Source organism: Phocoena phocoena, chromosome 2 (assembly GCF_963924675.1).
Source record: "Phocoena phocoena chromosome 2, mPhoPho1.1, whole genome shotgun sequence".
Taxonomy (NCBI): domain Eukaryota; kingdom Metazoa; phylum Chordata; class Mammalia; order Artiodactyla; family Phocoenidae; genus Phocoena; species Phocoena phocoena.
Genome location: NC_089220.1, coordinates 86,713,994 through 86,727,073, shown reverse-complemented (window position 1 = coordinate 86,727,073; position 13,080 = coordinate 86,713,994). Strand labels below are relative to the sequence as shown.

General features: G+C 37.8%; 1 protein-coding gene across 2 annotated transcripts in view; it reads right to left on the bottom strand.

Moving 5' to 3' along the window:
- Positions 1–13,080, bottom strand: part of WDR76 (WD repeat domain 76) — a 70,624-nt gene that overhangs the window by 18,836 nt on the left and 38,708 nt on the right. For both annotated transcript variants that reach the window (XM_065872185.1, XM_065872186.1), the window contains exons 5-8: positions 8,603–8,729; positions 6,654–6,755; positions 6,510–6,553; positions 5,484–5,637 (exon numbers count right to left, since the gene is read on the bottom strand). In XM_065872185.1, coding sequence (XP_065728257.1) covers positions 5,484–5,637; positions 6,510–6,553; positions 6,654–6,755; positions 8,603–8,729 — 427 coding nt within the window. The remainder of the gene's footprint in view (positions 1–5,483; positions 5,638–6,509; positions 6,554–6,653; positions 6,756–8,602; positions 8,730–13,080) is intronic.

The following is a 13,080-nucleotide window of genomic DNA, read 5'->3' as shown; positions in this document are numbered from 1 at the left end:
TCTCTTTGAATATATTTTCTGTTACATTTGTTGGGTCATCTTTGACTGGCTTTCCTTTCCTTTTTTTTTTTTAATGAATTTATTTATTTATCTATCTATCTATCTTTGGCTGCCTTGGGTCTTGCTACTGCACACGGGCTTTCTCTAGTCATGGCAAGTGGGGGCTACTCTTCATTGTGGTGTGCGGGCTTCTCATTGCAGTGGCTTCTCTTGTTGCGGAGCACAGGCTCTAGGCACATGGGCTTCGGTAGTTGTGGCTCATGGGCTCTAGAGTGCAGGCTCAGTAGTTGTGGCACACAGGCTTCATTGCTCCATGGCATGTGGGATCTTCCTGGACCAGGGATTGAACCCGTGTCCCCTGCATTGGCAGGCGGATTCTTAACCACTGCACCACCAGGGAAGTCCTGGCTTTCCTTTTCTATTGGCTTTTCTCAAAAAACTTTTTTCATCTGTGTTTGAGATTACCTCAGATATTTCCTTTAATATCTATAATTTCATTTTCAGCCATGTCTATTCTGTTCCTTTTGTCTAACTTATTAGTTTTACTGATCTTCAATTTGTTTCCTTAGTTCTACAGTCTCCTTTTTCATTTCATTCTGTTGTTTTATCACCTTATCTTTGAGTCTTATTTTACCAAATTAATGTTGATATTAACTTGCTCCACAGCAGCACTGTCCAAAAGAACTTTCTGAGATGACAAAAATGTTTTATGTATGCACTGTCCAATATGGTATCCACTAGTCGTGTGTGGCTATTAAGCATTTGAAATGTGCCTGGTGTAACTGAAGAACTGAATTTTCTATTTTAATTAATTTAAAAATAAATACACATATCCCCCACTTTTCAAAAGTTCGCTTTATGCCACTTTGCCCTTACAAACACCTATATTAGTACCTATTTTTGCTAACTGAAGGGAATCCAAAGAAGATTTTTGCTTTTGTGAGAAAAGGTGAAAAATGAAAATAGTATTCAATGTTTGTTTTGCAGGAAGTTGTTACAGAGGCTTTATGTATAAAGCTATACATCTGACCTCTACCCACCTGTACAGCTTCCCCCTATTCCACTCATCCCTTCCGTTTATGCCTCTGCTGTTTATGCTCTAGCCACAGAGGCATTCTTTCAGAGGCATTCTTCAAGTCCTTAAATGTATCAAGCCGGCATCCTCCTGCCTAAGGTCCTTGACATGCTGTTCCTCTTGTGTGAAATGCTCTTTTCCCTTTCTTTGCTTGGCTTACTCCTACTTAGCTTTCAAATCTCAACTCAATTCTCACTTCCTCAGGGAAGCCTTCCCTGATCCTCAAAATCAGGCCAGTTCCCCTGTTATGTGTTTTTATAACACTACTTTTCCTCCACTCCATTAATCACAGTATATAATTCACTCCACTTATCAAACATGTAATTATTTCATTCATGCTGCTTTTGCCACTAAATTCTAAACTCCATAAAGACAGAGACAATCCTTCCTCACAAATATGGATGGGGAGTCATTAGAATAGTACTTAGGGGACTTCCCTGGTGGCTCAGTGGTTAAGAATCTGCCTGCCAATGCAGGGGACACGGGTTTGAGCCCTGGTCCGGGAAGATCCCACATGCTGTGGAGCAACTAAGCCCATGCACCACAACTACTGAGCCTGTGCTCTAGAGCCTGTGAGCCACAACTACTGAGCCTGCGTGCCACAACTACTGAAGACTACACACCTAGAGCCCGTACTCCACAACAAGAGAAGCCACCGCAATGAGAAGCCCGTGCACCGCAATAAATAGTAGCCCCTGCTCGCCGCAACTAGAGAAAGCCCACACGCAGGCTTGACCTGATACAGCCAAAAAATAAAGACCTAACACAGCCAAAAAATAAATATAGAAATAAATTTATTTAAAAAAAGAGTACTTAGCACAAAATACTCTATAAGTGTGGAATGAATGAATGGGTGGGGTGACCGAATAAATGACAGCTCATCTTTTGATCCTAGGTGAGACTAGGAATCTGACAGAAGGTTGAGAGGAAAACTGAGGGACTGCCAAGACAGTACAATGAAGTAAAAGGCTTTTCAACAAATAGTGCTGGGACAACTGGATATACACATACAAAAAGATGAACTTGGGCCCTTACCTTACAGCATATACAAAAATAATTCAAAAAAAACAATTCAAGATGGATCAGTGAACTAAATGTGAAAGCTGAAACTATAAAATTTTTACAAAAAAATTTTTTTACAAAAAAACATAGGAGAAAATCTTTAAGACTTTGGGCTACACAAAAGATTTCTTAGATATGACACCAAAAACACAGTCCATTAAAAGTTTGATGAATCGGACATCACCAAAATTCAAAAATTTGCACTTCAAAAGATAGCATTAAGAAGATGAAAAGAAGAAATATTTGCAAATCACATATCTGATAAGGATGTGTATCTAGAATATACAAAGAATTCTTACAACTCAACAAAAAGACAAACAACCCAATAAAAAATTGACAAGATTTGAATAGACATTTCATCAAAGATCCAAATGGCAGGAAAAGATTCTCAACATCATTAGTCATTAGAGAAATGCAAATCAAAACCACATGGAGATACAACTTCACTAGGAAGATACCACCCACTTGAAAGGCTATAATCAAAAAGACAGATAATAATAAATGTTGGTGAGCATGTAGAAAAATTTGAACCCTCATACATTGCTGGTAGGAATAGAAAATGATGCAGCCACTTTGGAAAGCAGGGTGACAGTTCCTCTAATGTTAACCAGTTACCATATGACCTAGCAATTCTACTCCCAGATACCTACCCAAGAGAAATGAAAACACAGACCTACACAAAAATGTGTACACAAATGTTTATAGTAGAATTATTCAGAATAGCCAAAAAGTGGAAACAACCCAAATGTCTATCAAATGATGAATGGATAAACAAAATGTGGTAAAATCAAACAATGGAATACTATTCAGCAATAAAAAAAGAATGAGGTGCTGATAGATGCTATAAAACAGATAAACCTTAAAACTATGCTAAAAGAGGGACTTCCCTGGTGGTAAAGAATCCACCTCCCAATGCAGGGGACACAGGTTCAATCTCTGGTTGGGGAACTAAGATCCCACATGCTGTGGGGCAACTAAGTCCACGTGCCACAACTACAGAGCCCACGAGCCCTGGAGCCTGCACACCACAACTAGAGAAAAACCCACATGCCACAACTAGAGAGAAGCCTGCGCGCCACAACAAAAAGCACTCGCCTCAATGAAAGATCCTGCACGCCTCAACAAAAGATCCCGCATGCCTCAACAAAGACCCCACATGCTTCAACTAAGACCCAACGCAGCCAAAATAAATTAATTAATTTTAAAAAAACTATGCTAAAAGAAAAATGCCAATATAAAAAACCACATATTTTATGATTCTATTTATATGAAATGTCCAAAAAGTGCAAATTTGTGGAGATTTGCCTGGGGATAAGGGTAGAAACAGGGATTAAATGTAAGTAGACACGAGGAATCTTATAGGAATGATGAAAATGTTCTAAAACTGAATTATGGTGATATTTACACAACTCAATAAACTTATTAAAAATCATTAAACTGTACATTTTAAATGTGTAGATTTTATAAAATGTTAATTATACCTCAATAACGCTAAACTTTTTTTTAAAAAACGAGGGGAGTTTCGGAGTGAGCACAGGATAGCCAAGATAATGGTTTTAGACTCGCTCAGTCTGTTAATGAGATAGCCAGGTGTCCTGAAAAATTAGAAAGTTGATAAAAATATTGGACTACAGACACCCAATAATACAGATTTTTGGAGTCACCAGAAAAGACATGACAAAGGGACTTTCCTATATATCTTCAACACACTCTGAAAAGATCTTCACTTGACTATGCTAATTCTCTATTTTTCCTTTTCTAAGTTCTTCAACAAATAGTCTATCCATTGCTTCCATTTCTTCTTCCACCCCATACTTTTTTTAATCTCCTAAAGTCTGTGTTCCTTTCTTACCTTATTGTTGAAGCTATTCTCTCAGCTCACTTATGATACCTTATTTTCAAAACTAATGGCCCTTTTTCTGTTCCCATTCTTTTTAACTCATCTAAAAAAAAAAGCCCTGTCAAACTCCGATGCTTGAAATTCATCTCTTAGCTTATACAACCTTATACCATTTCTGGTCCTCTTCCCACTTCTCTGCTTCTGTTTTCTTTACCAAATCCTTTCACCTCCTACCCCCACTCACATTTTATCAAAATAAGGGAGAACCTAATGCTCCCAAAATAAGAGAGAATTTGGTTTTCATTTCTTCTCTTCTCACTTACAAAATCCATTTTATTTATTAACCCCAAACCACTGCAAGTCACCATGATTTCTCCATCTCCATTAATTGTCCTTATGGCATTTTTCAGGTCTTTGTTCTACTTCCCCAATTAAAAACTAAGTTCAGAGAACATTAACTCGGCTTTCTTCAATTCTGTAAACACTGAAAGCAATCAATGCATTATTATATGTACAATGAATGAAAGTCAATATCTGTTTCTAACTCATCAAAAAATGACTAGGGGTGCAGTGGTTAAGAATCCACCTGCCAATGCAGGGGACACGGGTTCGAGCCCTGGTCCGGGAAGATCCCACATGCCACAGAGCAACTAAGCCCATGCGCCACAACTACTGAGCCTGCGCTCTAGACTCCGTGAGCCACAACTACTGAGCCCATGTGCCACAACTACTGAGCCTGCGTGCCTAGAACCCATGCTCTGCAACAAGAGAAGCCACCACCATGAGAAGCCCGTGCACCGCAATGAAGAGTAGCCCCCACTCCCTGCAACTAGAGAAAGCCCACACGCAGCAATGAAGACCCAATGCAGCCAAAAATAAATAGACAAAAAATAAATTAATTTTTTAAAAAAATTACTAGGATCATCCTAAGAAGATCCTTGGGAAGATATTTTGATCCAGCTTGGAAACTATATATATATATTTTTTTTTTTTTTTTTTTTTTTTTTGCGGTACGCGGGCCTCTCACTGCTGTGGCCTCTCCCGTTGCGGAGCACAGACTCCAGACCCGCAGGCTTAGCAGCCATGGCTCACGGGCCCAGCCGCTCCGTGGCATGTGGGATCCTTCTGGACCAGGGCATGAACCTGTGTCCCCTGCATTGGCAGGCGGACTCTCAACCACTGCGCCACCAGGGAAACCCTGGAAACTATATTTTAAACATAATTAGAAACCTAAGAACTTTGTATGATCTTTTCATATACACATTTAAAGTTGTAATAAACTTTCCTGGCAGGAATTTATGCCCAGATGACTAAAGATATTCAAGCTAAAAATGTTAAAGTTCTACAAAGCAAATTTAAATTCCTCTAGGTTTCTAAAATTTGGAATCACAAAGCACAAAACTATAAATCTCAAGTGACATCTAGAAACACATGGCTCTAGGCTATTCTTTCACAGACTATTTGCTTCAAATGTTAATATCTTCAAAACAATTAATAATAACTTACCAAATCCCAAAGCCCAACTTGTCCAGATCTGGCCCCAGCTGCCACCAAAGTTCTAATTTCTGATGGGTGGAGAGCCATTGAGAATATTGGGCCTTTGGTAACTTTATAAACAGTATCTTCACTAATGATCATGCCATTTAAATTGGCTTTGTAGCTGAGAAGATTAAAAAGTTAAATTTTAGAAGTAAAACCAAACTCAGTAGTCAAGACAAGTAAAAGATGATTCGAAAAAGTAAAATCACAATTAGTAAATGTGGGAAAATATGCAACTTCCTGGCAACCAAGGAAATCAAACTAAACAATGGGGTACTATTTTTCACTTATAAAAGCTAAGAGGCTATAGTTAAACATACATTCATATATATTGCTAACAGCAGAGTAAATTCATTTAAGATTTTCAGAAATTTTTTAAGAAGATTTTGGAAAACAATCCGGCATTTCCTAAAAGCCATGAAAATGTCCATAATATTTGACACATTAATCTCACTTCTGGAATCTATCCTAAGGAAATAATCGACTATCACAATATAAATTTCAACAAACACACATACAAACAATCAAAACTAATTAGAAAACAATTTCAAATACCAAGGGAGTAAGAGGAGGTTAAGTAAATTCTACCTGCTAAATCAAATATTATGCAATTATTCAATAAATTTAAAGACTCTAGTAACATGCAACCACAATGTTAATAGAAAAGCATAATGCAAAACTGTACATATATTAGAACATAAAAAAGTAAAAATGTATGTGATATCACTCATTTATTAAACACTGAATGAATATATACTATGTGAAATGCACTTTTCTGGTTATTGAGACAAAATCCATGCATTCATGAAGCTTATATCCTAGTGGTATTGCATATGGTGATACACGAAAGGAAATATACAAAAACAACAGTTGTTAGGGTAGAAATACGATGGATAATTTTTCTCACCTCTTTCAAATTTCCTGTTATGGTATAGTCTTTAAGTTATAAAGATCCCAGAAAATGTAAAACAAAGGCAAGGAATTTTAACTCACCTTTTAATGCTAGATAACTCCTTCTCAGTGTTTTTACTTCTTGTCTGAAACAATGGGAGAAACCAAAGCACTAAGTTAATATATGTACTAGAATTTGCTTAACAGATGATTCTAAAAGCTTGGGCTTACCCTCCCAAGTGATACCTTGCTCACTTCTGCCCAAGTCTGCAGAAATCCTTTAAATAGTTCACTGTTATCATCTCGATTTTCAGAAGTCATTTCTAAAGGCCCAGGAGGTAACAAAGGCTGTTATAAAAAATAAGAAAAAAAAGTTGGTTGTCGCTCTGCCCTAGAATGTAAGCTTAAGATTTCTTACTACTTTACTTTCAATACCAACAACAGTGGTGACACATAGTTAGCATTCAAAAACAGTTGTTCAATGAATGAATGCCAATTATCCTGTAAAGTAATAACATGTATTATCTCATTTAATCCCCTTAATAATCTAGTGAATGAGATATCACATTATAAAGACAGTGGAATGAAACTTAGAGAAGTTAATTTGTCCAAAGTTACACTGCCAGTACCTGGGAATTGATTCAGATCAATTCAATTTCATACCTCAAAGTTATTACTCTATGTGTTTTTTATTTTTTTAACTGAAGCATAGTTGATTTACAATGTTGTGTCCATCTCTGCTATACAGCAAAGTGCCTCAGTTATACACATTCTTTTTTCCTATTCTTTTCCATTATGGTTTATCACAGGATACTGAATATAGTTCCCTGTGCTATACAGTAGGACCTTGTTTACCCATCCTATATATAATAGTTTACATCTGCTAATCCCAAACTCCCAGTCCTTCCCTCCCCCACTGCCCCCCCCGCCGGCAACCACAAGTCTGTTCTCTGTTTCTGTGAGTTTCTGTTTTGTAGATAAGTTCATTTGTGCCATATTTTAGATTCCACATATTAAGTGATATCATATGATATTTGTCTTTCTCTTTCTGTGTGTCAGTGTTTTTTAAATCACAGGTTGTAACCCATAGGTCATGAAATCATTTTAATACATTACAACCAACAGTGTGTTTTAGTAACTGAGAAAAGAACAGACTAGGAAATACAAAAGTGTATCACATGTAGTAAGGATAAGTATCATTTCACAAAAGTTTTGTTTCGTGTGTGTGTGTGTGTGTGTGTGTGTGTGTGTGTGTGGAACGGGTTCAATGCAAATGTATTTCTTATCATGGATGGATGGAGGCTTCAAAAAAATTTGAAAGCTACTCTTCCCCTAGTAACTTAATTTGCAATTAGCTCTCAAAGCACCAGGCTAATCTTCCAATTTAATTAAGCACTTAGATACAAAGTATTAAAAACAGTAGGTGCAATTAAAAAAAAAAAAAAACCAGTAGGTGCTCCTGAATAAAAAATATACTCATAATCTTATTTAGACAATAAATTTGGTAAATAAAACTCTTTCCACTCACTGACAGAGTAAAATTAAACTACAGTAAGAGAACCCCATCACTACTGACATATATTATTTATTACTAATAATATTAATAACTACCATTTATTGCTTACTAAGTCCTTAATATAAATGTAAGAAACTTTATAGATACTATATCATTTATCCCTCACAACACCTCTTTGAGAGGTTTCTGCTATTGTTGCCATTTTAAAAATGGGGAGGGCTTCCCTGGTGGTGCAGTGGTTGAGAGTCTGCCTGCCAATGCAGGTGACAAGGGTTCGTGCCCCGGTCCAGGAAGATCCCACATGCCACGGAGCGGCTAGGCCCGTGAGCCATGGCCACTGAGCCTGCGCATCCGGAGCCTGTGCTTAGCAACAGTAGAGGCCACAACAGTGAGAGGCCCGCGTACCGCAAAAAAAAAAAAAAAAAATTGGGGAAACTGGGGCTCAGAAAGACTAAGGAATTTACCCACAATCCCACACAGGGTAAGTCTGCAGAAATATAGAATCCAAGCCAGTCTCTTACGAGTTTGAAATCTTACTCATTAAACCATACAACAGCCAAGTATTAAATTAATGATGCACAAATTAAACATAATTTAATGACTTTTTACTCTACTTTCAAACACTTCAAATTTTTGAGTATTTTATTGGTTAATATATTGTATTTGCACTCTTTCTTACATTTTCATCTGCTACTAATATTGGCTGGGTTGGAGTTGCTGGTAATGAAACTCCTGAAGGATCGACTTTTAGTAATCGCATTGACCTTCTACATCCAGTCTCATTTTCTTTCTTCTTAGGCTTCTTTCTAAAGGAGTGGGGGAAAAAATCATGTTATACTCATAAAAGTTATATGTATTTATTAATACCAAGGAGATAACGTCTAGTAATCTATCTCACAGATATATTCACACATTGCAAAGATGTATATACATGGCTACACTGATTTTTTTTTTTTTCTTCGCCACACTGCACAGCATGTGGCACTTTCCCAACCCAGGATCAAACCTGTGCCCCCTGCCATGGAAGCATGGAGTCTTAACCACTGGACCACCAGTGAAGTCCCTACACTGATTTTAATTAAAAGCCTGGAAACATCATAAATGTTCATCATGGGGAAGTGAGGGGTGTTAAATAAATTATGACCTACATACCTAGCACAATATTATGCAGTCATAAAAAAAGAAATAGATTTTTGTGTGCTGATATGACATGAACTTTAAGATACAAGAAGCAAAAACAAGGTCCAGCACATGTTGAATATGGTTCCATTAGCTTTTGTTTTGTTTTGTTTTGTTTTTTGTTTTTGTTTTTGTTTTTGTGGCACATGGGCCTCTCACTGCTGTGGCCTCTCCCGTTGCGGAGCACAGGCTCCGGACACACAGGCTCAGCGGCCATGGCTCACGGGCCCAGCTGCTCCGCGGCATGTGGGATCTTCCCGGACCAGGGCACGAACCCGCGTCCCCTGTATCAGCAGGCAGACTCTAAACCACCACGCCACCAGGGAAGCCCCCCATTTGCTTTTTTACAAAATATATACACATACATTTGTAATTGCTGAGATTACCTATGGAAGAATACACATGAAACTATTAACAGTGGTTTCCTCCAGGGAAAAGGCCTGGAGAACTAAGGTCCAGGATAGGAAAGAGACTTAAATGTTTCATTGCATTGCCTTCCATATAGTTTACTTTTTAAAATCATATACATACCCTACTTTTTTATGCATTATTTTTTTATTTTAAAAAAGTAGTTCAGAACTTCCAGTTTCCAGTTCCAAATTTAAAGAGCTTGAAAGTCACTGCACTGTCTATCAAGTAAAAAGCTGAACAGACTGAAAAATCAACTCTTCTAGGATCCTTAAGAGAAATATAAGGGCACAGTAGAAACTGCTGAGCCTACTATTGGAGAGACAGACAGGCAAATGCAAGAAGTCATGGCTTATTGGAGTAGACTTAGAAATGGAAACCATCATGGGAACCAGCAGCAGGGTAGGAAAGCCTGAACTGTAATTGACCAATTGCTGGAGGTTCAGTGTACACAAGTCTGAGAGTTAAAAACTCCATGGAAAACTAGACAGCTACATGTAAAAGAATGGAACTAGAACATTTTCTTACACCATATACAAAAACAGGTTCAAAATGGATTAAAGGCGGGCTTCCCTGGTGGCACAGTGGTTGGGGGTCCGCCTGCCGATGCAGGGGACGTGGGTTCGTGCCCCGGTCTGGGGGGATCCCGCATGCCGCAAAGCGGCTGGGCCCGTGAGCCTATGGCAGCTAAGCCTGCGCATCCGGAGCCTGTGCTCTGCAACGGGACGGACCGCAGCAGTGAGGGGCCTGCATACCGCAAAAAAAAAAAAAAAAAAATGGATTAAAGGCTTTAATGTAAGACCTGAAACCATAAAACTCCTAGAAGAAAACACAGGTACTACACTCTTTGACATTGTTCTTAGCAATATTTTTTGGATGTGTCTCCTCAGGCAAGAGCAACAAAAGCAAAAAATAAACAAATGAGACCTAATCAAACTTAAAAGCTTTTGCAAAACAAAGGAAACCATCAACAAAATGAAAAGGCAACTGACTGAAGGGAAGAAGATTTGTGCAAATGATATGTCCAATAATGGATTAATATCCAAAATATATAAACAGCTCATACAACTCAACATCAAAAACAAAAAAAATCTGATTAAACAATGGGTAGAGGACCCAAAGAAGACATAGAGATGGCCAATAGGCACAAATGAAAAGATTAGATCATCAGGGAAATATAAATGAAAACCACACTGAGATATCACCTCACACCTGTGAGAATGGCTATCATCAGAAAGACCACAAATAACAAGTGTTGGCAAGGATATGGAGAAAAGGTAACCTCTGTACACTGTTGGTGGGAATGTAAATTTGTGCAGCTACTGTGGAAAACAGTACAAATGTTCCTCAAAAGACTAAAAATAGAACTACCATATTATCCAGTAATTCCACTCCTGGGAATTTATGCAAAGAAAAGAAAAACACTTGTTCAAACAGACACATGCAGGACTTCCCTGGTGGTGCAGTGGTTAAGAATCTGCCTGCCAATGAAAGGGACACGGGTTCGAGCCCTGGTCCGGGAAGATCCCACATGCCACGGAGCAACTAAGCCCGTGCACCACAACAACTGACCCTGTGCTCTAGAGCTCATAAGCCACAACTACCGAGCCTGTGCGACACAACTACTGAAGCCCATAAACCCTAGAGCCCGTGCACCGCAAGTATTGAGCCCATGCACCACACCTGCTGAAGCCCGCGTGCTCTAGGGCCCGCATGCCACAACTACTGAGCTTGTGTGCTACAACTACCAAAGCCCGTGTACCTAGAGCCCATGCTCTTCAACAGGAAAAGCCACCGCAATGAGAAGCCCACACACCGCAACAAAGAGTGGCCCTCGCTCACTGCAACTAGAGAAAGCCTGCACGCAGCAACAAAGACCCAGTGCAGCCAAAAAAAAAAAAAAAAATACATGCACCCCAATGTTCATAGCAGCATTTTTTATAATAGACAAGATATGGAAGCAACCTAAAAGTTCATCAACAGATGAATGGATAAAGAAGATGTGGTATGTATGTATGTATGTATATATATATATATATATATATATATATATATATATACACACACAATGTAATACTACAGAGCCATAAAAAAGTGAAGTTTTCCCATTTGCAACAACATGACTGAAACTGGAGGCTATTATGCTTAGTGAAATAAATCAGACAGAAAAAGACAAATACTGTATGTTATCACCTACATGTGGAATCTAAAGCATAAAACAAATGAATTAATATAACAAAACAGAAACAGACTCAGATATAGAGAACAAACTAGTGGTTACCAGTGGGAGAGGGAAGAGGGGAGGGGCAAGATAGGGGTAGGAGGTTAAGAGATACAAACCACTTTGTACAAAATAAATAAGCTACAAGGATATATTTATAGCACAGGGAATACAGCCATCATTTTATAGTAACTATAAATGGAGTATAATCTATAAAAATTTTAAATCACCTGAAAATAATATAATATTGTAAATCAACTACACTTAAACTGTACTGCTATGAAACCTAATATGAAGACCAAAAATCTGAAATGATCTCTGGCCCATGGCCTTAAAAAGACTGTAACCAGTTCCCTTTAACTTAAATGTTACCACTTTAGCTTAACAATGAGGTATAAAACAAAACCAAGTATACTTGTTATATACTTGGTTAAATACTGGTTAAATTTACCAAAGACTCCTCCAGAAGTCTTTGGTAAATTTAACATTCATTATTAACTTTTATAGTATTAAAATATTATAAGTAATGTGCCAATTTCAAAGTCCTCTAAATCTTTTGTCACAAAGATATTTATAGCACTGTAAACAGAACTAAAGCCTGATATCATATATTATTAAAACTGACATTTATCTCCAAAAGAATTTGACCTATGGTGACTGAACTCCGAAAAAAGTAAAAAGACTGGTAGTTGGAGAAAAGTAGATCTCTCACATTACTTAGTCAATGGCAGCTCCATTGTAATCTAGCCTTAATCTTTTTGCTGAAACGATCTAAATAACAAAAGATCCATAATAAAAATATTTTTTAAAAAAGAAATGAGCTATTAAGCCATGAAAAGACATAGGAGAACCTTAAATGCATATTACTAAAAAAAGCAGCCAACCTGAATGAAACTACCTACTGTATGATTCCAAATACATGACTGACATTCAGGAAAAAGCAAAACTATGGAGACAAAAAAGATCAGTGATTGCAAGGGGTGAGGGTGATAAGGGATGAAAAGGCAGAGCACAGAGGATTTTAGGGCAGTGAAATACTCTGTACATTATAATGATAGATATATGTCATTATACATTTGTACAAACCCAAAGAATGAACAACACCAAGAGTGAACCCTAAGGTAAACTACAGATCTGCGGTGATTATGATGTATCAAGGTAGGTTCATCCTTGGTAACAAACGTATCACTCTGGTGAGTGATTCTGATAATGGGAGAAGCTATGCATGTGTCGGGCAGGGGATGGAAATCTCTGTAACTTACTCTCAATTTTGCTGTGAAACTAAAACTGCTCTAAAAATAAAATCTTAAAAAAAAAGAAACCTCAAGGGGGCCTCACCCCCACAATTT